Consider the following 27,960-nt stretch of genomic DNA (forward strand, 5'->3'; position numbering starts at 1 on the left):
CTTAGGGGAAGTCATCCCGTGGGTTGGTGAGGGAAATTCCTGACCTGTGGCCTGCAGCAGCCAGCTACTCTGCTAAATGTGAGTATGGATGGATCGGATCGGGGGGCCGGGGTGGACCCCGGACTCCAGCCCAGGAGTAGGTATCTGTCCCATAGGCTCCGTCTGGTCTTTCTGCTTTCCAGACACTTTTCTTCTGGGGCAGTGACACCTCAGTCACCAATTAAAATTACAGTTACAGGAAGGAGGGCGTTGGTGGCTCTGCCTTGTGAGGTTTCACTTTCTAAAAGCTTCAGGGTTCGAAAGCACCCTGTTAATGTCCTCAACCCCCCAAACCTCAGGCCTCCATGACATCAGGGTGTCCCTCACGGGAGAGTGGAGGTGAGAGGTACTTTTATCAGGCCCAGAGCACACAGGTGCTACTCCCTCCCTCAGGAGCCTGGAACAGGGCGGTTCTTTGAGCCCAGGAGTCCTGAACCAACTTAGGCACTTAGCAGGGGAGACCCCATCATTTCTGTTTCCCTTGTTGGGTTGGATGACTTTAAGTGGTGGTGTTGTGGTGGTGGTGGTGGCGAGGGTGGTTGAGGAAGGGTCCTCTCATGTTTCCTGAGTGGTCGTGAACTCTCTGTGTAGCCCAGGATGACCTTGAGCATCTGACGTTCTTGCCCCACTTCCTGAGTGAGTGCTCGAACCTAAGGTTTCACGCATTTTTGGGCAAGGACTCTACAAACTGATGGATGGGGTGTGACTTGGTGGCACAGCATACCTACATGTTCTAAAAAGTCCCTAGCACACTTAAAAAAAAAAAAAAAAGAAAGAAAGAAAGAAAGAAAGAAAGAAAGAAAGAAAGAAAGAAATGGGGAACCTTGCCTAACACAGTTCACGTCTCTAATCCCAGTACTTGGGCAACTGAGGCAGAAAGGTCTCCAGAGGCTTGAGGCCAGCCTGAGATACAGTTCCACCACAGCCCAGGCCACCAGGTAAGACCCCGTCGCAAACAACAGAAGCCAGCTGGGCAGTTACAGCTTCCACTCAGACTCCATCATTGACTTTACTCCTCTGCCGTCACCATGAGGACCTGGGCTCTGCCTTCCCTTGAGTGACTGACACATAGGACCTCACCTCCTTGCTACCCTTCTCGGCCAGTCACAGAGGCTTGTTCCCGCTGCCCTGTGCAGGCCTGGGCCTTGGCCACTCTTGCAGTGGTTAGCAGGACAACTGCAAGAGTAGCTTGGTCTCCAGAGGAAAGCTTTAGGAGAAGGGGAAGGGAGGAAGCTCACCTGGACTGGGGACTTGGGATCGGTGACTTGAACCCAGCTCTAATGGGAGACGTGGTTGACAAAGCTGTTCCTTATGTCCTTCCTGCCTGTGAATCTCTGGGACCTGAAAGAGATGCTGGCCATCACAGGTGTCCCAGATGGCTGTCCCAGAAACTATCTGCTTATACCTTTGGCACATAGGATATCTGTCCCCGCCCTGAGGTGGGGCACTCGGGCAGGTCAGTAACCACCTGGGTGCTGGGTACCTGTTGCTCAGGCCTGCTGTGGTATGCGGCACTCCTCTCCTGTAGCAGAGACTGTTCACTGCCTCAGGTTATAGAAAACACTCACCTTTGAAAGGCCATTTCCTGGACAGCAACAAGGACATCTAAGTCCTCTCTGTCCCCTTCAGTGAGACTGCCTGCCTGGTGCTCACTGTCATACTGTCTCCAAGGACACCAGCGAACCCTGCCAGCCATCCAGAGCCCAATGGCTGGGCCAGGCCTTGACCTCAAAGGCTAGAATGGGTCCCTTAAAGGCATTTGACATGGCAGGGTGAGTGGTTCCTGGATTCCTTGATTCTGTGAATCCCAAGGAAGGCCTGAGAAAAGTGTGAATAGGAGAAAATGTCAGAGGTCAGGTGTGGGAGCGTGAGGATTGTTTTACCCCCCAGAGTTTCAGGCCAGCCTAAACAGCACAATAAGACTCGCCTTAACGCAGGCTGGAGAGATGGCTCAGCACTTAAGAGCACTGACTGCTCTTTCAGAGGTCCTGAGTTCAATTCTCACCAACCACATGGTGGCCCACAACCGTCTGTAATAGGATCCGATGCCCTCTTCTGGTTATGTCTAAAGACAGCTACTTACTTACATAAAGTTTAAAAAAAAAAAAATCCCAGTCAGGTTCAGTTCTCCTTTAGGAGAGAAACCTTTGATGGGGATCAGGGCTTCTGACTCGGCTCCTGAGCCTGTCTGATTCTAGTCTGCACTCTATTCACTTTGGTGACTGGCATTCACTTGTAAGGTCTTAGGGGGGCAGAGCCACTTGGCACATGGGGAGGCTACCGAGCTGTCCCCCTACCACAAAGTGGCCTAGTTGGGCCACAGTTCAGGTTAAGAGCCTCATTCTAGCCTTCCCTTAGCCTGGCGTGCCTACTTTACATTTGACCCTAGCTGTAGGTTGGTTAAGATTTTTCTTGAGCAGAGCTAGTGAGATTGCCGCCAAGCCTCACTGGTGCCTGGCAAGCCCCAGAGCCAACATGCAATCAGGGGAGAGCTCCGTGGAGGACAGGCCCTGCCTCCACTCAGTGTGGACCAAAGTGGGCAGCCGTCTGGTGGCTGGGCTGGGTCACCTCCTTCCCCTTCACTCTCTGTCCTGCCCTCAAGACAGCTGGGAACAAAGGGAACTACTCGAAGCTAAGCAGGGGAGAGGAGAGTTCTTATCAGAAAGGCAGGAAGGAGAGTGCTCTATGGCAGTGGTAATGGTTAAAGTAGGAGGTGCAGGAATGGTCCCAGTGAGGACTTTCAGGGGAGGTGGAGCAACTGAACTGTTATTCACAGGAGAGAGGCTGTCCAACGTGGGACGCAGTCACGGGTGGAGAGGGGCTGGATGGACTGGCCACGGAGTGGATGGTCTTGTTCTCCTGAAGGCAGATTAGGGTTTGAGGCCATTCACTCAGCTTCACAATAGATGCACAGCCACCCTGGACCCACCAGAGAAAGGAGAAAAGGTCTCTGCACTCCAGATGTAAACATGTGGTGAACTTGGACTGCTTGAGATGGACCTCCTAAACGTCCCTAAACCTGTAGCTTTAGGACACACACCTTGCAACTTTTTCAGTCCAGCGGAGGAAGTTTGGTTGCTAGGAGTGGTTTGGAGCCAAGGTTGCAATAACAGAACCATAACAAAACTGATGTTTCCAGTTGTTGAGGTTTGGGGTTTTTTTTTTTGTTGTTGTTGTTTTTGTTTTTGAGGCAGGGTTTTCCTGCATAGCCCTGGCTATACTGAAACTCTGTAGACCAGGCTGACCTCAAATTCGGAGATTCACTTGGCTCTGTTAAGTCTCAGACCGTAGCCTCAGCTAGCTGGAAACTTGCTCCGTAGCTCAGTCCTTCATGCCGCAGTTCCTTCCTCCCTCCTAAGTGCTAGGATTACAGGCATGAGCCACTAGATTCAGCTCCCCCCCCCCCCCACACACACAAATACACACAACACACACACACGCCAGCATCTCTCTATGTAACCCAGGCTAGCCTGGGCTGGTACCGTCACCATCACCTCCAGAGTGGCCTGTAGCTGGTCTTTGCTGCTTTGTGGATTCTTTTTCCTACCCTTTATCCTCCCCCAACTCCATTTCATCCCTTACCACTAGATAGGAGGGAAAGAAGGACAGAGGGGAGGGAGAGACAGAAAGAGAGACAGAGAGAGAGAGAGAGATCCCTGAATTGAACTTTTGTTTCTTTTATGAGCATGACTACTAACAAACCAAAACCAACCAAATGAAGCCAACAACCACCCATGCCTGTTAGGGCCCTAGCATGTATGTACCCTCTAAAAAGTTCTCAGAATTCCAGATGTCACACAATTGAAGGAACTGCAGCTGGTAAAACCACGCCTCTGCTAGAGCACAAGGCAAATCATAGTCAGCTGCTGTGGACAGTCCGAAGCAGCCCACATCCCACACCCTGCTGGCCCTGCTCTTACAGAGGACCAGAATTTGACTCCCTGCACTCACATGCGCATGCCCACACAGGCACATAATTAAAATAAAATAGGCTGGGCAGTGGTACCACTTGCCCTTAATTCCAGCACTCCAGAGGCAGAAGCCAGCTGATCTTTGTGATTTTGAAGCCAGCCTGGTATGCAGAGTGAGTTCCAGGACAGCCAGGGATATACAGTGAAATCCTGTCTTAAAAAAGCAGAAAACAGGGGCTGGAGAGATGGCTCAGCGGTTAAGAGCACTGACTGCTCTTCCAAAGGTCCTGAGTTCAATTCCCAGCAACCACATGGTGGCTCACAACCATCCATAATGAGATCTGATGCCCTCTTCTGGGGTGTCTGAAGACAGCTACGGTGTACTTACATATAACAATAAATAAATCTTTAAAAAAAAAAAAGCAGAAAACAAAAGCAAAACAAACAAAAAGAATAAATAAAAGAATCCCTCCGGGCAGTGGTGGTGCACGCCTGTAATCCCAGCACTCTGGGAGGCAGAGGCAAGTGGATTTCTGAGTTCGAGGCCAGCCTGGTCTACAGAGTGAGTTCCAGGACAGCCAGAGCTGTACAGAGAAACCCTGTTTACAAAAAACAAACAAACAAACAAACAAAAAGTTAAAAAAAAAAAAAAAAGAATCCCAGCACTTGGGAGGCAAAAGCAGGTGGATCTCTGTAAATTCAAGACTAGCCTAATCTACGTAGCAAGTTCCAGGACAGCGAGGGCTATATAGAGACTCTTAGTAATAATAACAATGATAAAAATAAAGTGAGGACTATATAGAGACTCTTAATAATGACAATAACAATAATAATAATATAATACCTTACAAACAAAACAAAAAATCTCACTGCAGACCAGGAGTGCAGTGCGGTTACTTTGAAGCAGGCACTGGCTATTTCAATTCACTATGCCAGCCAGCTGAGGTTATTCTGAAAATCTCTGAAATGTGATGATTCATGGCTCGTTAATTTTGGCTGATACATCAATATTGCCTTTGAGTTGCCAGAAAAGGAATGAAGCCAAGCATGGTAGCCCATGCCAATATTCCCAGCACTCAGGAAACTGAGGCAGGAGGCTCGTTTTAAGTTCAAGGCCTTCATGGACTTCAGAGTAGTAATCCACTATCGAGGGTTATAGAGCAAGATCCTATTTCAAAAAGGGAAAGGAAATAGCAGTTCACTCCCGGGATTCAGGAAACTAAGGCAGAAAGATTGCCATGCAAGGCCAGCCTGGGCTAGAGTGAGATGCTGTCTCAAAAAAACACTGGGCTTACCAGCCTGTCCTTGTTTTGTGCAGTGTGGAGGTGTGTGCCAGCCCTCTAAGCTGCACCCTGGCCCACACTCCCCTCTGCACAGCAGGTGAACCCAGCTTCTGCTGCTACTTGAGGACTAGCTGTGGCTGCTGACACTTTAAGCCTTGGGAGCAGGCTGGACTAGATGTGTGCCCAAGAGCTGGCAGCGAGCAGAGCTCAGCACAAGGCCGAAAGGAGAGGTGCAGCCGGCAAGAGTTGGGGCCAGACCGAGGCATCCAGAGGTCCTTTACCACCGGTTTATTCATTTACGTTGAGACAAGTGCTCATTATGTAACCCTACTTAGTCTGTAACTCACGATGTGGACCAGGCTGGCCTCCATCTCACAGAGACCTTCGCGCTTCTGTCTCCCAAATATTGAAATTAAAGGCAGGTGCTACCACACCTTGCATATCATGTCTTTTGAAGGCCTTGACGTGACAGAAAAACAGCTGGAACTGTACGCGTCATCTAGTAAGCTGCAAATATAAGTGTCGGGCATAGAGGCAATGCCTGCTCCAAGGGAGTCTGACTGGTAGTCTCAGTGGAAGGGGAGCTGTAGGGCGTGGCAGGGAGTGGACAGGGAAGTGAAACAGAACCCTTGTACTGAAGCCGGGGCCTGGCCTCAGAACAAGGCCGGAACCCAGCCTGATTAGCTTTGAGGAAGGCTCTTGCTGAGTCACTGAGCTGGGAGAGGCTCTCAGGCCCCCTGACTGTTCCCAGCTGGGGTGACAGATGGTGGAGAGGCCTCAGTCTTGGGGAGTAGAGCCAATAGAGGCTGTGCCGGGAGCCTACCCCCACCTCAGAGGACCTTCTACAGTTCCCTTCTTCCGGGTGGGGCCTCCACACCCTGCTGGCATCACAGGCCCTTCTTCTTGTCCCATCTGGTTTCCTGGCCTGGCTTCTCTCTTGCAATGAACCTCCATTGGAGCCCCTGGAGAGACCCTGTATCCAACTGTTGGAAGCTTCTGTACTGTTGTGCCTCTAGCACGAAGGCTTACCTCCTTCCTGATAAGTGAGGGTTAAGCCCTAATGCCAGATGGGGAAGGAGGCCCTGACCACACCCTCAGTGGGTTAGGAAAATTGGGCCTTGGGCCCTGTCTATTCTCAGTAGTAAACACTGTACTGGTAAAGGGCCCGGCTTGGCCCTGGGTGCTTTCTGTACAAACGTGTCATCACAGTGCTGGGAAAAGACTATTAGTCATTCCAGTTTGGAAATGGAGGAGGCAGAGAGAAGAACAAAGGACTTGTCTGTGGTCATCCATCCAAAAAGAGTCAGGAGCACAATGGCCGTGGTGGTGCACAGCTTTAATCCCAGCACTCAAGAGGCAGAGACAGATTTCTGAGTTCTGGGCTAGCCTGGTCTAGACAGCCAGTTCCAGGACAGCCAGAGCTACACAGAAAACAACAGAACAAAAACAAAAAGGAGTTAGGGTCTCAGTTTAAGTGGCTCCCATCTTAGAGTATTGAATGTCGTCGTCCTGGAACAGGGTTCCAGTTTATGTCCCAGGGCAACTGGAACAGAGGCAAAGCTGAGGCGGATATTCAGTGGCTAGGAGGACTCAGAGCAGAGAGACCAGCTGGGGGTGAGGGTCAGGAGGCAGGGAGCACAGAGGAGGGACAGGACAACATGACGGGACAGAGCCTGGAAGCCGGAAAGCAAGCTCTGAGCCTGGAAAAGCTACCTCCTGAGAATCAGGGAACTCAGCCTAATGTGACAAGGGAACTCGGGAAAGCTCCTAGGTCAGATCACAACTGCAGGGTTAAAAAAGAGGCAGTGTGTTCGCCGCTTTATGTGTTTCCAAACAAGATCTACTTCAGGGAGGACTTGATTTTTCCACCGTTTGAGGTTGCAGCCAGCATGTCCGATGGTATAGAAGCAGGACCCCCCCCCCAGGCAGCGGGTGACACTACACCCACCAGCCATCAGGACCCCCAGGCAGCGGGTCACACTGCACCCACCAGCCATCAGGAAGCCCCTGAATGCTGGTCCTCAGCTTTCTCCTTTTGATTCAGTGTGAACCCCAAGCCCACAGAGTGGTGGTTAGGCTAGGTCTTCCCACATCAATTAAACCTAGTCTAGAAAATTCCCTTAGAGACATGGCCTGAGGATTGTCTGCTGGGTGATTCTAAACACTGTCTAGTTGGCAATGCTTCACCATCCCGAGCAAAATTTCCTCAACATGAGAAGCGTATCAGAAAAGCATTGGGCCAGGGAAATAGCTTAGCTGACAAAATGCTTATGAGCATTTAAGTGAGACCTGAGCTCAGTCTCCAGCACCTAAAAAAAAAAAATTGCTAGGGGCTGGAGAGATAGCTCAGTGGGAGAGCAGCTCTTTTAGAGTTCCTGGGTTCAGTTCCCAGCATGGAAGCTCACAATTGTCTACAGCTCCAGTTTCCGGCGAGCTGGCACTTACACACAGACATACATGCAGGCAAAACACCAATGCATATAAAATAAAATAAATCCTAAAAAAAAAAAATCTAAACTATGATGTTAGCCCCGCTGGGGATGTGAAGACAGACAAATCTCTGGATCCTGCTGGCCAGCCAGCCTACTGGAATTGGCAAGCCATGGGTCATATGGAGAGGCTTTGTTTGTTTGTTTGGGGGAGGGGGTTGTCTAAAAATAACTAAGGTGGGGCAGGAGACTTAAGGGGAAGGCACTTGCTGCTAAGCCTTACAGAGTTGGCCTTGGGGTCCACACGGTGGAAGGAGCTGACCCTGCTTCTGTATGCTGTCCTGTGGCTTCCACAGGCACACTCTGGCACACACACACACTTAAGAAAATTTAACAAATTAAAAAAGAAGTTTGCTGGGTGGTGGTAGCGCATGCCCAGGACTCGAGGGGCTGCTGATCTCTGAAACCCTGTCTTGAAAAACCAGTGGGGAAAAAAAGTAGATGTCGCCTGAAGATAAATGCCCAAGGTTGACATGTGGCCTCCTCTTGCATCCATACACACACCCCGGACAACAGACAACCTTTCCTTCTGTTTTTACTTTTGCTTTTCTTTTGTCTTGAGATAGTCTCACGTATGGCCTCAAGCTTGATGTGTAATGAAGGATAACTTTAGATGCTCCCCTTGTACCTTCTGAGTGCTGGGGTGGCAGGCGGGAGCCACTATAGTCGTTCCCCCCTCCCCCGTTGTGCTGGGAATTGAACCCAGGGCTTCATGCATGACCAGCAACAGACCTACCCGCTGAGCCTCATCACTGGTCCAGCCCAAGCCTTCTGAATCCATGTCCCTAACCAATGTCGCCAGTGTTTCTAACTACCTTTAGAGAAAGGACCAGCTGGGGCTGTAGCTTCGTGCTACAAAGAAAGTTTGTCTAGCATTTGTGAAGTACACTCCGCAATGCTGCCAGAACAATTAATAATAAAACTTTTTAAAAAGCTTCAGGCTTTGGCCCAGGGGTCTAGTCCTGAGTCACATCAAGTGACCTGGAATGACTCATTCTTTATCTGAGCTACTTAGGGCTATAATATCCACAATGGCAAAATGGATTAAAAAGCCACAATGGTCAATTTGATTAAAATTTAAGTTGGTTTTCCCTCCTCTCCCGTGTGGGGGGGGGGGGCTGTGTGTAGGACCTAGTGTTGTACTGGGGAGCCGCGCTGCTAGCCCCTGAAATTAAATTTAAATTTTTTTCCCCTGGGGATGTGCCTTAACTTGCTTTCTATTGCTGTGTTAGAACATGATGAAGAAACGGGTCAGATGCCCTCATCCAGGAAGTGAGGGCAGGAACTGAAGAAGCAGGGCCATGAGGGAGTGCTGCTTCCTGACTTGCTCCTGGTGACTTGTTTTGCCCACTTTCTCAACCACCCAGGACCTCCTGGTGGGGGCGGTGGTGGGGTCTGTCCCTAATGGTCTCTGGGCCCTTCTCTACAAATTGGCAATCAAGAAAATGGCCTAGGGGCTTGCCTACAAACAGTCTGATGGAGGCATGGTCTCAATTGTACTCTTCTTGGTTGTTGACATATTTAATCCCAATCTGTGGTTTCTACCCCACCTTTAACCTTTTAATTGCTGGATAAAAGATATACACAGCCTATTTGTAATAAGCCTTAATCAGCGCTAGAACTGGGCAGATATCTGCCTTCTATGTTATTAAAATCTGTTTTCTATCGATAACCCCAAGTTATTACGTATTATGTTTCACCTGGGCTGCCCTTAACTCCACGTGGCCAGCCCTCAGGGCCAGGTTTTGTGGACTCCCAACCCTTGGCGTCTTCCTCCTCCTCCTCCTCCCCTTTCTTCTCGCCTTTCCTTGTGCTCTCCTCACAGGCCAGGAACACCAAGCAGCACCCATCTCAACTCTGCCCAGGTATAGGCTGTGGGCATCTTTACTTACCAATCAGAAAGGACTTGGGGGCAAGGTCACATAGCATCTTGTCTCTTGGGAACACTTGAATCTAGCTTGTGTGACCAGAATCCACTCAGGGCAGGATGAGAACAGGATGTAGTGTAGCTCAGGGCACTTGCCAAGCGTGTGCAAGGAAGGCCCTAGGTAGACACTCTCTCTCTCTCTCTCTCTCTCTCTCTCTCTTTCTCTCTCTCTCTCTCTCTCTTTCTCTCTCTTTCTCTCTCGATTGTATTTATTTTATGTATATGAGTGCTCTATCTGCATGGACACCTGCTTGCCAAAAGAGAGCTTGGGATGCACCATGTGGTTGCTGGGACTTGAACTCAGGACCTCTGGAAGAACAGTCAGTGTTCTTAACCACTGAGCCATCTCTCCAGTCCACTAGGTTACATTATCAGCACTGCCAAAACAAAGATGCTTTGCCCAAGCACAGCGACACATGCTTTTAACTCCCGCACTCAGGAGACTGAAGTGGGAAAGTAGGGAGTTTTAAACCAGCCTGGGCTACAAAACAAGAGTCTGTACAAAACGAAGAAACAAAAAGGTAACAATTTATTTTCCCAGACCTACCAATCACATTCCAAATGTTCGGTAGAATCACATGTGGCTAGTCCAGAGACAGAAGAATGGAATATTTCCAGGTGCTGGAGAGGTGGCTCAGCAGTTAAGAGCACCTGTTGCTCATGCAGGGGACAGGAGTTTGTTTCCAGCACCCATAATAGGCAACCCATACCTGCCCGTGTCTCTAGTTCCAATAAATCCAAAGCTTTCTTCTGGCTTCTGCAGGCACTACTCGGGTGTGTGCTTGCTCACACACACACACACACACACACACACTGAAGGAAAGAAGAGAGAGAGGGACAGACAGAGGGAGGCAAACCTCGGCATTCCTAGCAGACTTGACTGCCTTTTTCTGACTCAAATAGACATGTCCAAAGTCCAAGAGGTGCTGGGCCTAAGGATGGACAGTGCTGGGCTGAGTCATTTACTATGGAGATGAGCACCAAATAAAACCAGCCAGGACTCAGAGGTAGATACAACAGAGTGGGTAGATACCACGGAGTGGGTAGATACAACAGAGTGGGTAGATACCACGGAGTGGGTAGATACAAAACCATTTGCCCCTCTTTTCCTCTCCATCCTGCTCCTGCTTCTTCTGACAACAAGAGCCTAGGGCTCCACAGGCTAAGAACAGTGAAAATTCCTCATCTTCACTGGGCTTTGCTATGTTAGGAATCCACCTGGTTCCGTGGGAGCTGCACTTGGGTCTTTTCTGTCGGGGGTGGAGGGTGGGGGGGCCCTTCTGAAAGGTTCACCTCGGAACTACTTAGAGCACAGGAAAGGCGGAGGGGTGCAGACAGACATCTGAATATAGCCAGGATTTCAAGGCTCGTGGGCTATAAAGCTGCTTGACTGTGGAGCAGCCAGTAACCTTCGCAGAACTGTGACTTCCCAGGGTGTGTGGGACAAGGCCACAGAGTTATGTCCCAAGGTGATCTGCTCGCTCAGCTTGGCCTAGCTGCCTGGTGTGCCTTAGGAAATGGGAACCTTTGATTCATAGATGTGTGGAGGGAGTGGACGGGAGGGAGGGAAAGGTGGCAGTACCTCTAGCTTCTGGGGGTAAACTAAAGCAAGCAGTTCTTTTCAGAGGTGTGGATAAAAGGAGAGGCAGGCACAGCAGAGCCTGCTTCTCATTCCAGTAGACTGAGGCAGAAAGATGGTGAGCTCAGAGTCAGCCAGGGCTATGGCGCTAGATAGATTCCATCTCAGAAGTCGGGGCAGGGCAGGAGGAGGGTGTAGGAGAAGGAAGAGGAGGGGGAAGAGGAGGAGCAGGAGGAAGAGCCCTGAAAGATGGCTCAGATGTCAGGAGTGATTGGAGAGGACCCAAATTTGAGTCCCAGTACTGACTTTGAGTGACTCAGTCACCTCTAAGTCTAACTCCAGGGGTTCTGACATCCTCTTCTGACCCCTGCAGGGCCCCAGGTACACGCAAAGTGCATATACATAAGTGCAGACAAAACATTCATGTGTATAAAGAAAGCTAACTATGTAATTAATTACTATATATACCCAAGTTCAGTTCCCAGCACCCATATGGTGGCTCACAACTGCCACTGACTCCAGTTCCCGGGGGTCAGTCTCTGAAGGCTCCTGCATGCAAGCACACAGTGCACATAAACTTCTGCAAGCAGGGCTGGAGAGATGGCTCAGCGGGTAAGAGCACTGACTGCTCTTCCAGAGGTCCTGAGTTCAAATCCCAGCAACCACATGGTGGCTCACAACCATCTGTAATAGGGTCTGATGCCCTCTTCTGGTGTGTCTGAAGACAGCTACAGTGTACTCATGTAAATAAAATAAATCTTTAATAAAAAAAACTTATACAAGCAAATACACATGACATGAAATAAAATATTTTCTGTTTAAAAAGGCAGAGGAGGTGGGAATTGTATCAGGAAGGGGACAACCAGGGACGCTGGGAAGGAGAGGCCAGTTTTGGACTACCCTGCCTTGTCCCAAATGCCTGGTTTAATCTTTTGTCTTCCCCACCTGTCCTTTTCCGTGCTGCATTCAGGTTTGGCCGGAGCTTAGGATTCACCATGGCGAATGAAGAGGCGATCATCCGCATTCCCCCATACCACTACATCCATGTGCTGGACCAGAACAGTAATGTGTCCCGTGTAGAGGTTGGACCAAAGACCTACATCCGGCAGGACAATGAGAGGTTGGTGTAGGGCTGTCCCAGCTGAGGGCAGCCTGGCCGGCCAGAGCGGCCCTCATCTGGGTGCTGGGAGGTTTCTCTTGCTTTTACTGCATCCTTTGGAATGTCGACCTGCCTCCTCACACCCCTTCTTACTTTACGACAGGGTGCTATTTGCCCCCGTTCGCATGGTGACCGTTCCCCCACGCCACTACTGCATAGTGACCAACCCTGTGTCCCGGGACGCCCAGAGTTCTGTGTTATTTGACGTCACAGGACAAGTCCGGCTCCGTCACGCTGACCAGGAGATCCGACTAGCCCAGGACCCCTTCCCCCTGTACCCAGGGGAGGTGCTGGAAAAGGTACCTTGCTTTCCTCCTTTGAGCGAACTCTACCTGCTCTGCACCTGCCCCAGGGCTGCCCCCTGCGTTTTAATGGGGAAACCAAGCTGTGGTGGGAAGGGCTGAGGAGGCAGCTATGGATTCTCACCAGGGCCAAAGATGACTCACAGTCCCTCCATTCTAACTCCCCTGCTCTCCCCACACACCTCAGACAGACTCACAATACAAATACTCAGGCTGTCTCACAATAGCCATGCCTAGGTGCCCGGGATGTCGCAGTGGCGAGAGACATGAACCACCATCTTAGCCAGACCTCACCCATGCTGCCCCCAGGCCTGAGCTCCCAAGCCAGGGAGTCTACTGGGTTTTTTTTTAAATAGTTCTAACTTTACCTGCTTGGCATTTTATGCTTTTAAAAGTGACTTTATCCACTGGCCAGTGCCTTTTGTGTTATTTTACATTTTATTTCCTTATTTAATGGGCGCAGGGGCAGGGCATGCATACCCGCTACAGACGCGTGTGGAGGTGAGAGGGCAGCATGCGGGAGCCAGTGCTCTTCTTCCACCATGTGGGTCCTGGGGTTGACCGCTGGCCATCTGGTCACCTGGCTTGGTAGCGATCACCATTGAGCTGCCTTCCCACCTCACTCTTAAATTTCCCTTTTTTTTTTTTTTCCAGTACATTGTGTATGCTAGGCAAGTGCTCTATATCCGGAAGCCCTAATCAGTGCTTCTTGCTCCTGAGAGCTAATAGCGCGCACTCTGGGTGTGCATAGACACACACACACAGCTGGGGAGAGGGATAATCGAAACGGCCAGGGGTCAGTGAGATGGCCAGAAGTGTTTGCTGTTTAAGCCTGACCACCTGGGGTCAGTGCCCCAGACCCATGCCCATGGTGGGAGGAGAGAACTGACGCCCGAACGGTGTCCTCGGGCCTCCAAATGTGCATGGTAACTCATGCATATCTACATATACACACATGGATAAATAAAATGAAAATTTTAATGAAACTATAAATAACAAAGAAAGACAGCAGTCCTGAAAAGAATCTGAGTGGTAGCACAAGCCTTTAATCCCAGCACTCAGGAAGCAGAGACAGGCGGCTCTCTCTGAGTTCAAAGACTGCCTGGTCTACAAAGTGAGTTTCAGGACAGCCAGGGCTACACAGAGGAACCCTGTCTCGAAACCCTTCCACTCCCCAACCATCCCAATCCCCCCAAAAAGAGAGAGAGAGAGGAACTGAGTAAGGACTCTCAAAACTCTATACCCTTGTCTTACCTCAGACTAGCTGCACCCCACAGTGGGTGAGAAGGGCTGAGGTAAGGTGTACAGAGCTTTAGCCTTCAGATCGGGCACCTGCAAATCCTTCCCATCCCTGCCTCATTCTTACCTCAGAGCAGGAGGGCGGGTGTCGCCTGCGGGAGGCCTTGCCATCTTCAGTCAGTGTTCTTGTTCTTCCGCGGTACCACCTTCTCTGAGGCTGGCAACGTATTATAATGGCACAAGGGACATTTTCACAACCATGACAACAGCTTGGCCTTCCTTTTGGCTTTTTTGACAGTCTTACCACATAACCCCGGCTCACCTAAAACTCTCTGCACACCGCACAGGGGCCTTGGTCCTGTGGCAGTTCCCCTGCTCCAGGCTCCCAAGCTTGTTGCTTTGTTGCGTTTGTAGCCTTTCACGGACAGCCCAGTAAATCCATTTTCTCCTCTCCATTGCTTTCTTTCTCCTGCCTGCTCTTTCCCAGCAGCCTGAGCAACCTGCACACGACCTTCTCTACGTTAGTCCTTCACAGAGTCCTTTGGCAAAGCCCCAAGACAAGCCAGGTGTGGTGGTGCCGGCCTGTCATCCCAGGGTTTGGGAGGCTGAGGCAGGAGAATCTCAGGAGTTCTAGGTCAGCCTGGGGTGTGTGTGTGTAGGTTACATATGTATGTATATATATGTATATATATGTATACATTGTGTCTATTGTATCCCTGTCTCTGCTGCTGTCACACACTGTCCTGAGCACCCGTGTCCTCTCATTGTCCTGTATCTGTGACTACTCAAGACCTAGTGGGCACTTGTAGCACTTCCGGCCGCAGCTGGGAGCCCTCTCCTAGAATGGCCTCATTTTAGACACCTGAACCCAGCAGCTTCCTACCCAGTAACTCTGTTCTTTCTTTCTTTCTTTTTTAAAGGTATGGCCCACCACACCTTTGTAATATTTTATTTATTGTGAATACATTGTTACTCTCTTAAGACACGCCAGAAGAAGGCATCAGATCCCATTTTAGATGGTTGTGAGTGCTGGGAACTGAATTCAGGACCTCTGGAAGGGCAGCCAGTGCTCTTAACCGTTGAGCCATCTCTCCAGCCCAGCTCTGTTCTTTCTTATTTTCAGTATTGATTCAAGATACCACCAGGTGAACGAGTGTCTAAGCTAGACAAACGGAAGAAACAGTGGGGCAGCCAGTTGCCAGTTGTCACTGTCATCCTGTCACTTAGGCAGAGAGCACGCCAAGGAGGCACCGTGGCTCTGTGATACAGCAGACAGGAAGTGACAGCGAGTTGTGCCTTAGAGAGCAGAGGCAGGCGATGGTGATCTTGAGGTAAATCTAGGTTAGTCAGAAGCAGCTAGGGGCATCTGTTTTCTCCATCCCAGTGTGAGGCCAGGAGATAAAATGGCTTCCCACCTTCTACAGCCCAGACCAGTCTGTCACAGGGACTCTGGGCATCACTTGGTCTCATGTCCTGACTTAATTCTTTAACAGCTTTGTAGCTGGCTCAACTCACTTGTGTCTGCCCATCCCTCTTTCCTGCCTCCTTCAGAATATTTTGAGAAATCAAATCTAGTCCTAGTGGTAAAGGCAATTTTATAAACTTCTAGGTTCATCTGCTTTTGTAAGGCCTCCCCTTCCTACGGGAGGGAACCGTGAGGGCACAAGGCAAGGCCGAAAGCAAAGCCACAGATTAAACCCTGCAATGGACGTCCCTTTATACCGTCCTGCTTTCTTTTTTGGTTTTCCGGAGACAAGGCCGCATGTAGCCAGGCTGACCTAGAGCTCCCTGTGTTTGAACCGCTCCCCTTGTCGGCGTGTCTCCGGTGCTGTGATTGTAGGCTGGTGCTCCTGTGCCCAGCTTCATGTCTGTACTTCACATCCTTTCTAGTTCAGTGGTTCTCAGCCTTCCCAATACTGCCACCCTATATATACAGTCCCTCAGGTCGCAGTGACCCCCAACCATAAAATTATTTCATTGTTATGTCATAACTGTAATTTTGCTACTGTTTTGAATCTTAATATAAATATCTGATATGAAACCCCCAGAGGGTCATGACACACGGGTTGACAACCACTGTTCTGGCTGGGTGTGGTGGTACACGCCTGTGATCCCAGCACTTGGGAGACAGAGGCAGGTGGATTTCTGAGTTCAAGGCCAGCCTGGTCTACAGCGTGAGTTCCAGGACAGCCAGGACCACAAAGAGAACCGCTATTCTAGCACATCAGTGTAAGCCAGGTCCTGCAGGTGTTGTTCAGCTGCCTAAATGTATCTCCAGTTTCCCACTAGGTCCCCTCCTCGTGCTTGTCCTTGACAGACAGAGGAGAGTGTTCATGGCTCATCAGCAGTGACATCCTCATTAGACCCGGTGGCCCTGGGCCCACCTCTACCTTGTATGTTACACTAGGATTTTAATGGAGATACACAAAGGTGGCTGGGCGTGTGGCTCAGTGGGAGAGCACTTGCTCAGCATTCACGAGGCCATGATCTGATCCACAGCAGTGTGGACTTCCCAGAGACTAATGCTGTACAGATCTCTGATCTCCAAGTATCAGGTTTGAACCTGGGATCACAGCTTGAACACTCATGACCCCCCTTTCCCTGCAGGACATCACCCCGCTGCAGGTGGTTCTTCCCAACACGGCCCTGCATCTTAAGGCATTGCTGGACTTCGAGGACAAGAATGGAGACAAGGTCATGGCGGGAGATGAGTGGCTATTTGAGGGACCTGGTGAGTTATGTCTCCACTTCTTGGTGTTTGTCTGGGCCCGGGCTTCCTGCCTTTCTCCCGTAACCCTGACATCTTTGGCTGTCAGCATCAGCTTTCCCCTCCGTCCCCAGGCACCTACATCCCACAAAAGGAGGTGGAAGTCGTGGAGATCATTCAGGCCACGGTCATCAAACAGAACCAAGCACTGCGGCTAAGGGCCCGCAAGGAATGCTTTGACCGAGATGGCAAAGAGCGGGTGACAGGTGAGATCAACTGGGGCACTGCAGTGGGTGGTCAGGCAGGAAGGAGGGAGTTGTGTTGAGACAGGGTTTCTTTGTGTAGACCAGGCTGGCCTGGAACTCAGAGATTGTCTGCCTCTGTCTCCCAGGAGCTGGGATTAAAGGTGTGCACCAGCACTGCCCTGCCTATGTCTGTCTTTCATTGCTTGTTTTTGTTGTTTTAAAGATTTTTCAAAATATGTATCATTACCTTATTTCTATGTGTATAAGTCTGTATGCATGTCTGTATGCACCACTTTTGTGTCTGGTGCCCATAGAGGCCAGAAGAGAGTGTCAGATCGCCTGGAACTGGAGTTACAGACAGTTGTGAGCCACCATGTGGGAGCTGGGGTTTGAACCCAGGTCCTCTGGAAGAGCAGCCAGTGTTCCTAACCGCTGAGCCATCTTCCAAGGTCTGTTCCTTTTGAGACAGTGTCTCATGTAGATCTGACTGACCTGATATTCAACATGTATTGCATGGCAATCCTCTGCCTCAGCCTCCCCAGTGCTGGGACTATCAATGCTCCCCCATGCCTGGCTTCTCCCAGTCTCTCTTGAGGTCTACCAGCTGTGTCTTGCATATCTACTTCCATGCTAGCCTTGACCCTGCAATCACATGATAGGACTGTCCTCCGTTCCCAGTCTGTAATGTAGACTGTGGGCACTGGCCCCTGGCCACATTTTACCTGATTCTAGATCAAAAGTAAGCTGTTCACATACATTGACCCGATGTCGGTTCAAGATGATAGGTGGTGTTTTATTTAGTCCCCTGACAAGAGTGAGACTCTTACTGTTCCCATTCTCCACACAAGCCTGAGGCACTTGCCTTGCCTAGGGTACGTGGCCATTCAGGGTGAGACTATTATTTGCTGGGCATGCGTGCTACTTCAACAAACAAAATGACTTTCACAGGTCTATGAGAGCCCCTTTTACCCAATGCAGGAGTATGAAAGGTCAGCCTTTGGTGCTTAGAGACAGCATCACACGGGGTACCTGTAGTAGTGACTTGACATTCTAGAAGGCCCTTTGTGGGTTTTGTCTTTTGGGACAGGTTTCCCTGTGTAGCCCAGGTTGGCCAAAAACTCCCTATCCTTCAACCTCAATCACCTGAATGCTGTGATTATGGTTATGTGCCAGAATGCCCAGCCTTGAAAAGTTTTGGGTTTGTTTCATTTTTTGTTTTTTTTTTTAATTCTTCTGGGAGAAGGGTTCCCCTGGCCTCAGAGAAAGCAGTGGCTGCAAGGACCTTGTTAGGTGCTCAACCCTGGGGGCAGTGGCATCTCTTTACCTTCAAAGCCCAGCTAGTCCTGTTATTTGGGCTGCTATGAAGTGATGGTGGGTGACTGGTGGTCCTTCCTGCTCCTGACCCAGGTGAGGAGTGGCTGGTTCGATCCGTGGGCGCCTATCTCCCAGCTGTCTTTGAAGAGGTACTGGATCTGGTGGACGCTGTGATCCTTACAGAAAAGGTTTGTACTTGGGTGTGGGTAGGGAAGCTGGTAGTGCTTAGAGGGCATACAATGTGCAAGAAAAGGGTCAGGCAGCATTCCTCTGTGCACCAGAGGAATCAGGTCAGATCTCCAGAGGGGCGTCCTGGAGCATCCTCCTGGGTAGGGAGGTGTTGTCCCTGAGAACTGGGATCAAGTTAGGGGGCCTAAGGTGTCCCCAGATCAAGGCCCCGGCAGCAGGAAGGTAGAGAGAGGCCTCCACAAATGCCCTGTGTTTCCCTCAGACAGCTCTGCACCTCCGGGCTCGGCAGAACTTCAAGGACCTTCGAGGAGTGGCTCACCGCACTGGGGAGGAATGGTTAGTGACGGTGCAGGACACAGAAGCCCATGTCCCAGATGTCTATGAGGAGGTGCTGGGGGTAGTACCCATCACCACCCTGGGACCTCGACACTACTGTGTCATCCTTGACCCAATGGGACCAGATGGCAAGAACCAGCTGGGACAAAAGCGTGTTGTCAAGGTAAGCCCATCTCCACCTCAGAGCTTGTGAGAATTAAGACCCTTGAGTGACAAGAGGCCTTCTCATCTGTCTTGCTCCACGTCTTCCAAACAGCACATATGTTCTAGACATACCGTTAGTGTTTTTGTATACTTAGGTTTTTATCCCTGACACTCTATCCTATTTGCCTCCCCGAGGCCTTAGGCTTCTCCTGAAGTTCCTGGAACTTGCTCCTCTGTGTTCTGGAACCTTTGTCATGCTACACAAAACAAATCTCACACCCCGAAGCCCCCATGGTCTCCCCTGCTCTGCCTCCTGTGAGAACTGTTAGGGCTCAGCAAGCTGCCTCTGCAAAGGCAGGGACTAGATAAAACGTTTAGGGCTTGTGTGGATGAGATTTCTGCTGAAGTTATCCAACTAGGGTATTGCCGCAAGATCACGGAGACAACATGGAAGCAAAGCTAGAAACAAGGTGTAAGGCGGTGCACCAGGGAGGCTAAGGCAGGAGAATCAGGTGTTTTGGGGTCAGCCTGGATCCATGAGATTATCTCTTAAAGAAAGGAAAAGAAAAGAAGAGGTGAGGAGGCTTCAAAGTGAAAACAACCCTTGCAGGATGTGGTGGCGCATGCCCTGAATTCCAGTGCTCAGGATGTGGTGGCGCATGCCCTGAATTCTAGTGCTCAGGATGTGGTGGCGCATGTCCAGCGCTCTGGAGGCAGAGGCAGGCAAATCTCTGTGAATTCTAGGCCAGACTGGTCTACAGAAGAGTTCCAGGCCAGCAAGGATGACTTATTGAGACCCTGTCTCAAAACCAAACAAAACAACCTGAAAAGTCTGTCATTTAATGTATGGGTATTTAAAATGTATGGCTATGAATTTGGGGCCAGCTTGGGCTACATAGCAAGCACTCTTCTCAGTGGAGAGGAAAGCCAGTAAAACATGTATCTATACTCGCACCTACTTGGGACCCTAATATAGGAGTCCAGAAGCTCAAAACCGTTCTGGTCCCATATCATCATTGGTAGCAGGTCAGATTTGACTCTAAGACCAGAGTTTGCAAACCCTAAAATCCCACCATGTCAAAAAAGCAAACCATGGGAAAAATGAAAAGCAACAATATATATATGGAGATGGCTCAGTGGTTAAGAGCACTGCTCTTCCAAAGGTCCTGAGTTCAATTCCCAGCAACCACACGGTGGCTCACAACCATCTGTAATGAGATTTGATGCCCTCTTCTGGTGTGTGAAGACAGCAACAGTGTATTCATATGTGTTTATAATTTTTTTGTGAACATTTTGTTTCTTAGGAAATTTTTTGTTTTGCCCTTTGTGACAGGGTTCTCACTTTGTTACCCAGGCTGGCCTTGAGCCATGGATGATCCTTCTTTAGCCTCCAGAGTGCTGAGGTTAAAGACACATGTACTACACTCAGCTTAGGGTAATTCTTAACAGTTCAACTGGATGACCTAAATCTCCATCATTTGCAAATCTGACTAACTGAGCTGCTAGCCATTGTCCAGACAGAGAGGCTGGTGCTATGATAAGGGTGTCCTTTGGGTTTCTGTCTTCAACATAACCCCAACATATCATTTTAAAGTGACCAGGCCAGTTCAGTCAGTCAGCAGGAGCGAGGGAGGGAGTGAGGATTGAAAAGAAAAAGGCAATCAGACAACGTTATAACATGACTCCAGCCAGTGCTGAGGCTGAAGTGGGTTTGTTTTTCTTTAGCCTGTTTTTATACCATTCTAAGTACATGCAGAGAATAAGATCAGTTCTAGGTCAAGGAACAAACAAGGCATCAAACAAAGTTCCGTGGTATTCAGGGTCTTCACAAAATGATCAAGGCTTTGAGCCTACGTCCTTGTCCTAGCCCAAAGTCAAATTCCCACCAAATTCCTAGAAGGCAGTCCCAAAAGCTCTCCACATAAAAGTAACTTTATTCACCTGGCCTGAGTGTCATCTCCCTCCGAGGCTTATTGCCTCAGCCTGCTAACCTAGGCCTAGGTGTGGGGGCTGCTAGCCTCTACACAGTCTTGTCTAGGCCTAGAATGTTTTCAGCCTCTGAGACTTGCTGCTGAATACACTCACTCCTTATTGTTCTTCCTGAACTCAGCTGTTCTGGCTCAAACTATTTGTGCTGACTAATTCAAACTGGCCTCTTTCTCGACCTCTGATTGCTCTGCTTGGCCTGAAACTAACTCTAGCAATCTGTTCTAATCTTCTGACTTCTCATTCTCCAGCTCAGTATGTCTTCACCTGTGTCTAGCATGTTCTCTCTACAACCTATCTCTGTAAAAGACTCCCATTAAACTCCCTCTTCTTTTTTCTTTCTGTGCTGCTCTTTCTTAAGTAACCACTCATTATTTTCTCTGTTCTTGTGAGAGTTGGGCATATCCTGTTCTGTCAAATCTTTCTCTGGGAGTCTGCCACCCAATTAGATGTCACTTTCTTTATTCGAGACAGGGTTTCTCTGTGTGGTCCTGGCTGTCCTGGAACTCACTCTGTAGACCAGGCTGGCCTTGAACTCAGAAATCTGCCCGCCTCTGACTCCTAAGTGCTGGGATTATAGGCAGTAAACTACTGCCTGGCTAGATGTCACTTTCAAACATGGGTCCTTCCTTGTACAAACTAACTCTACTTTCCTTGTTTGGGATTAATGGTGTGTATTAAGGGCATGTCTGTAGTCCAGCCAGAGTAGCCATATTGCTGGGCTAAAATCCCTCTCCACAGCATGGGAAAGTGCCACCGGAAGACATGGCTCAAGGTCATGCATTAGGTGGCAAGTCAGGAGGCCGTATCGAGGCAGTGTGGCTCTTCTGTAGGCCTGAGAGACACCGTGACCTAACCTTCCCTTTTCCCACTAGGGAGAGAAGTCCTTTTTCCTCCAGCCAGGAGAGAGGCTGGAACGAGGCATCCAGGATGTGTACGTACTGTCAGAGCAGCAGGGGCTGCTACTGAAGGCGCTGCAGCCCCTGGAGGAGGGGGAGAGCGAGGAGAAGGTCTCCCACCAGGCTGGAGACCGCTGGCTCATTCGTGGGCCCCTGGAGTATGTGCCATCTGCAAAAGTGGAGGTGGTGGAGGAGCGTCAGGCTATCCCTCTGGACCAAAATGAGGGCATCTATGTGCAGGATGTCAAGACGGGGAAGGTACCAGCTGTGGGATGGGAGGTGCCAGTGGTGGCTTCCCCTGGGCAAGCAGGGGATGCGGATAGAAAGAGGCAGGTCAGGAGAAGACTCACGGGGCAGTCGCCGGGTGGCTGGCTGGCAGATGCAAGGTCATTTCATACTGCACTTGTCCTCTTTGTCCCAAACACCTCATTTTACATTTTAGAGGCTCCAACTGAGAGAATGAGCTGGCCTTTAGCCAGGGGTTCTGCCCTACTGCAGATGTGGTCCTAGCATAAAGGTCTCGGTGGACTTTTGCTGCTTCACCTAAACCTTGACCTTGGTCCTACTGAGGATTACATTGCCAACTTTCTTCCTGAGAATCTAATGAGGAAACAGCTCAGAGCCAGGGGCAGCGATGGTGCGTTTGAGGCTGTCCTAGGATCACATCTGTAGCTGTGATGCCCACCGCACTGCTCCACCAAGGAAAACCCTAGAAATACTATCAAGCCCTTACTGCATACCAAGTGCTGTTCTTTGACCTAGACATGTGAGCTACTCCTCCTTTCATAACCCCAGATGGCCCATTGTACAGATGTGAAAGGAAAGCATGGGCAATAGCTTGAGAAAACGTGAGCAGACGGCAACCAAGCTTGAGTGCAGTCTTCCCACAGACACCTGCTTTAACCAGGACACTGTGCTACCCCTGGGGGGCGGGGTGGGCTCTCCCTCCTACCCTCTCCGAAAACACCTTCCCTAGGTACGGGCTGTGATTGGAAGCACCTACATGCTGACTCAGGATGAAGTTCTGTGGGAAAAGGAGCTGCCTTCTGGGGTGGAGGAGCTGCTGAACTTGGGGCACGACCCTCTGGCGGACCGGGGTCAGACGGGCAAAGCCAAGGCCCTTCTGCCCTCAGCACCAAGGAACAAGACCCGAGTGGTCAGCTACCGCGTCCCACACAATGCAGCGGTGCAGGTGTACGACTACAGAGCCAAGAGAGCCCGGTGAGCCAGCAGGGGTCGCTGTGGGTCCCGGGGACCTGAGGGAAGCTCTCGGGGCAGCTGACTTCCGCCCCTCTCTCTCCACAGTGTGGTCTTTGGGCCCGAGCTAGTGTCACTGGATCCTGAGGAGCAGTTCACAGTGTTGTCCCTTTCTGCTGGGCGTCCCAAACGACCTCATGCCCGCCGTGCACTCTGCCTGCTGCTGGGACCCGATTTCTTTACTGATGTCATCACCATCGAAACTGCAGATCATGCCAGGCTGCAGCTGCAGCTTGCCTACAATTGGTGAGGCTGGGGGCCCAAGGCGCAGCCTCAGAAATGGAGGAGGGCACATGCTTCCCAGCTCAGACAGAGGCCAGGTCTTGACGTCCTAGACCAAAGGGAAGCTGGGAGTTTAGAAAATATGGGGTGGATATGGCCTGGCCTTCTAGGATAAGGACTTCAGGGCTCCAGTAACAAGGGACTACTTAGCCACACCTCTGTCGTTTATTACTGTAATTGTTTTGTTTTTGTTTTTGAGACAAGGTTTGTCTACAGGCCTGGGTATCCTGTGTAGGCAGGCTGCTTCAAACTCAGGGATTTTACCTGCCTCGGACTAAAGGAGTGTTCCACCGCTCATGGTTTCTGCAAGGTTTTTGTTTTTTTACAGCCTTTGGGCACGAGCAGTGTGAACAAGTGGTCAGAGCACCTGCCCCAGAGTGCACTACTGGGGTCCTGTTCCAGTTGTGCTGTTTGCTGTCTGGGGACCTGAGCAGGGAACATTGTGTTTTCCTCCTTTCCCTAGCTAGAAAATGAAGATTACCTACTTCATGAAATAGTTAAATGCTGGGGTCCTGGAGGCAGGAGAGTAACTTTTCTTCAGTGATGTAGCCACCCATAAATTGCCCATATTCCATTAAATAACCTCACCCAGTGCTCATGCAAACAGCCCTAGTTAAACTCAGTGGGTCATTTTTAAAAAGTCATGGAAAAGCCGGGCAGTGGTGGCGCATGCCTTTAATCCCAGCACTTGGGAGGCAGAGGCAGGCGGATTTCTGAGTTCAAGGCCAGCTTGGTCTACAGAGTCAGTTCCAGGACAGCCAGGGCTACACAGAGAAACCCTGTCTCGAAAAACAACAACAACAACAAAAAAAAAAAGTCATGGAATTAGGAGCAAGGTTGGGAACAACGGATCCGTGGGAGGGGGAGGAGGATGAGAGAAGGTAATTGGGTATGATCAAAATACATGTACATATATACACCAATATATATGTGTATGTATATATATATATATGTATATATGAAATTGCAAAATAATAAGCTATTTTTCAAAAGAGCAAGCAAGGGCCCATGACAGCTCAGTGTACCCACTGGGTACCACCCCGCAGCCTGAGGTCCATCTCCAGACCCCACAGACAGGTGGAGGAGAAAACTGATTCCACAGAATTGCCCCCTGACCTCTATAGGAGGGCCACGGCCATGCCCCTCTACACTATGTACACAAACATGTGCAATAAGATTTTTTTAAAAAAAAAATTAATGGCGCAAAGCTGGGCCGCTGTGGTACATGCCTTTTAAACTCAGAACTTGGGAGGCAGGGGCAGGTGGATCTCTGAGTTTGAGGCCAGCCTGGTCTACAGAGTGAGGTCTACAGAGACAGCCAGGGATACACAGAGAAACCCACAGCACATGGCTGTAACCCCAGCTCTCCAGCGATAGAAGCAGGAGGATCAGGTCTTCGAGGCCAGCGTCATCTGAAAGAGCTCAAAGCCAGCCTGGGTCTCCAGTGTGAAGAGGCCCAGTCTCAGAGAGTCAGTCACCTGGAGAAATGGTGTTCACCAGTGTCTGAGCCCATTCTGAGTTCCTCTCCTGTGGTGGAGAGCAGGCTAGTACTATGACTGAGGTAGATGGGGGTGCTGACCTGGTGACAGATAAGAGCACAGACCTTAGAGCCATCTTGCCTGGGTTCCAAGTTTGGCTTCCCATGTATGCTATGATCTTTGGTTTGCCCTGGGGTTTAGCACCTCTAACCCTCTATTTCTTCTTCTGTAAAATGGGATAATATGCATCTCCACCTGAGGGACTCTGGGAGGATTTAATGGAAACATGGGTGCTTGCTGGGCACAACTTAACATCTCCATTGTAGGAAGGAGTTTCCACTGAGCCCCAGAGCAGGGTATTGAAATGCTGCTCAGAAAGGCTATCATTTCTTGTGGGACAACAGCTTCCCTGGGCCTCTTTGTTCACAGGCACTTTGAAGTGAAGAACCGGAATGACCCTGAAGAGACAGCCAAGCTGTTCTCCGTGCCTGACTTCGTGGGTGACGCCTGCAAGGCCATTGCATCCCGAGTCCGGGGGGCTGTAGCCTCCGTCACCTTTGATGACTTCCATAAGAACTCAGCGCGGATCATTCGCATGGCTGTTTTTGGCTTTGAGATGTCTGAAGACACAGGTCTTGATGGCGCACTCCTGCCCAGGGCTCGAGACCGGGCAGTCTTTCCCCAAAATGGGCTGGTAGTCAGCAGCGTGGATGTGCAGTCAGTGGAGCCTGTGGACCAGAGGACCCGGGATGCCCTTCAGCGCAGTGTCCAGCTAGCCATTGAAATTACAACCAACTCCCAGGAAGCAGCAGCCAAGTGAGTGGTGCAGGGTCCCGGGGGGAGCATCTCAGCTATGGCCAAGACCTGGATACTGAATAACATGGCACCCACAGACAGTCTGCCTGTTGCTGTCTGCTCCACAAGGGTCTGTTCTCTTCCCAGCATGGCAAAGCTGTAGGCAGGAGGCTTTCTCCCCTTTTCAGGGCCTTCCTGGCTTCCCTGTCCTCTCACTTCAGCCTGGTTCCACTGTGGGCCTTTGGAACTTCTGTACTCTCTCGGCCCAAGGTCACCTCCTCGGAGAGCCCTTCCTTTATTTTCTCTAGCTTCTGTTGCAGTGTCCTCTTTCCCTGCTCCCCCACTTGCTCTCAGATGCTCATCAGTGCCCAAAAGCACCATAGCCTGTTTTCTTCCCATGGGAAGACGCGTCCAGCAAAAGCAGTGGCCGCAAGCATGTCTGTCTGTCCTCCGCAGGCCTGGAGCCAGGCTGTGGCTGCTCGCAGCATGCCCACTGTTCTAGGCCCAAGTGCATGTTGAGTTCCCAGAGGGGGGGGGGGCAGGGCCAGTCTCCGCTCCACATGCTCCTCTCTTCACTCTGGGCCCCCATCTCATCTGCCCCTGCTCTTACCCAGGCACGAGGCTCAGAGACTAGAGCAGGAAGCCCGTGGTCGGCTTGAGAGGCAGAAGATCTTGGACCAGTCAGAAGCTGAAAAAGCCCGCAAGGAACTCTTGGAGCTTGAGGCTATGAGGTGGGTCAAGAAATAAAGGTAGAAAGACTGGCCAGTCTGAAGGCCTTGGAAAAGCTGCTGGCTCAGGCAGGTTGGGGTTGAGGGGCAATGCCTTGAGGCTTAAATCAGAACCCCAGAAGGGATGGGGATGTGGCTTAGAGGTAGAGAGCTTGCCTAGCATGCACAAGGCCTGAGGCTCCATCCCCAATACGGGAAGAAAATTAAAAATGATGGCCCAGCAAGATGACGGTGTGTGAAGGAGCTTGCCACCAAGCCGGATCCCACACAGTGAAAGGAGAGAGCTGATCTCACACGTTGTCCTGACTGACATACTTCTGTCATGGTGTCCTTGGGTTGGGGGACATCTCTTCTAGGCCTCCCCTGACTCTGTTTCCCCTGCAGCATGGCTGTGGAGAGCACTGGGAATGCCAAAGCAGAGGCTGAGTCCCGTGCAGAGGCGGCACGGATTGAGGGAGAAGGCTCTGTGCTGCAGGCGAAGCTAAAGGCGCAGGCGTTAGCCATTGAGACGGTGAGTGCAGGTGCTGCTTCTGGAAGGCCGGGGCATTGGCATCGGGCCTGGGAAAGGCCTGTTTGTTACAGGGTCTGAAGCCAAGTCGGTACTGAGTGGCCTGACAAAGCATTGTGATTCACAAGGTCCTCTGTCCTGTAGCAATGCACTTAGGACAATCCCTGACGGCATACCGCCATCCCCCCACTTCCTTGTATGCTTCATATCTGTGACCTCCCTTCTTGCCTGAGGAGGTGTATGTCACTTCCATTTTACACCTCGGCTTGAATTAGGGGACTCCTTCCCAAGATTCACTAGCTAAATAGTGGCATAGCTAGGATTTATACCCGAGATTCACTTCTGCCTCAGTTCTCTCAGAGTTGCTGGCTGGACAGTTCCTGGGCCATGTGACCTAAAGCCAGCCTGGTCTCCCCCTTCCAGGAGGCAGAGCTGGAGCGAGTAAAGAAAGTCCGAGAGATGGAGCTGATCTACGCCCGGGCCCAGCTGGAGCTGGAGGTGAGCAAGGCACAGCAGCTGGCCGATGTGGAGGCAAAGAAGTTCAAGGAGATGACAGAGGCTCTGGGCCCCAGCACCATCAGGGACCTGGCTGTGGCCGGGCCAGAGATGCAGGTGAGAACGGGAGAGACGGGAGGGGAGAGGATGTCTGCCTTGGAACCAAGAGGAAAGCATATTCGGGGACGCGTTGGAGGATGGAAAGGGGTGTGGGGTGACCTGTCATGGAGCATCAAGTGATGTCACACCAGCAAGAGGCACTGTCCTAGACCCTGCAGGGCTGGCACTGCTAGGGGGACAGAGACCACATGGTTTAGGGCGGGCTGCCCTGAGGAGGCAGCTGAGGTAAACAGCCGTCTCTGAGGTGTCTTCTTGCTGACTTTACCCTCTAACCCTGCAGGTGAAGCTTCTTCAGTCGCTGGGCCTGAAATCCACTCTCATCACAGATGGCTCTTCTCCCATCAATCTCTTCAACACAGCCTTCGGTTTGCTGGGGCTGGGCTCTGACGGCCAGCCACCAGTACAAAAGTGACCAGCCGGCCCAGCCCCGGGGAAGCCTTGCTTTCCCAGGCCCTCTGAGGCAGCCACACTGTGCCTTAGGTGAACACTGACTGCACCGACAATGGATGAAATAAATGACAACCGTAGACATTTACCTTTTGATTTTTT

The 27,960-nt window shown here is 50.7% G+C and overlaps 1 protein-coding gene across 1 annotated transcript; it reads left to right on the forward strand.

The window, feature by feature from the left end:
* The first annotated feature begins 6 nt into the window (after positions 1-6).
* On the forward strand, positions 7-27,946 carry Mvp (major vault protein). Its single transcript, XM_052198642.1, is given in 17 exon segments — positions 7-78; positions 896-977; positions 12,199-12,348; positions 12,491-12,686; positions 16,536-16,659; positions 16,770-16,901; positions 18,288-18,382; positions 18,646-18,882; positions 21,725-22,006; positions 22,725-22,969; positions 23,054-23,251; positions 25,195-25,581; positions 26,175-26,291; positions 26,673-26,799; positions 27,220-27,408; positions 27,692-27,778; positions 27,780-27,946. Coding segments are annotated over 15 exon segments (2,664 nt in total). The 5' UTR covers positions 7-78; positions 896-977; positions 12,199-12,223; the 3' UTR covers positions 27,903-27,946.
* The last annotated feature ends 14 nt before the right edge of the window (positions 27,947-27,960 follow it).

The sequence above is a fragment of the Apodemus sylvaticus genome, chromosome 1 (assembly GCF_947179515.1).
Source record: "Apodemus sylvaticus chromosome 1, mApoSyl1.1, whole genome shotgun sequence".
Classification (NCBI taxonomy): Eukaryota; Metazoa; Chordata; class Mammalia; order Rodentia; family Muridae; genus Apodemus; species Apodemus sylvaticus.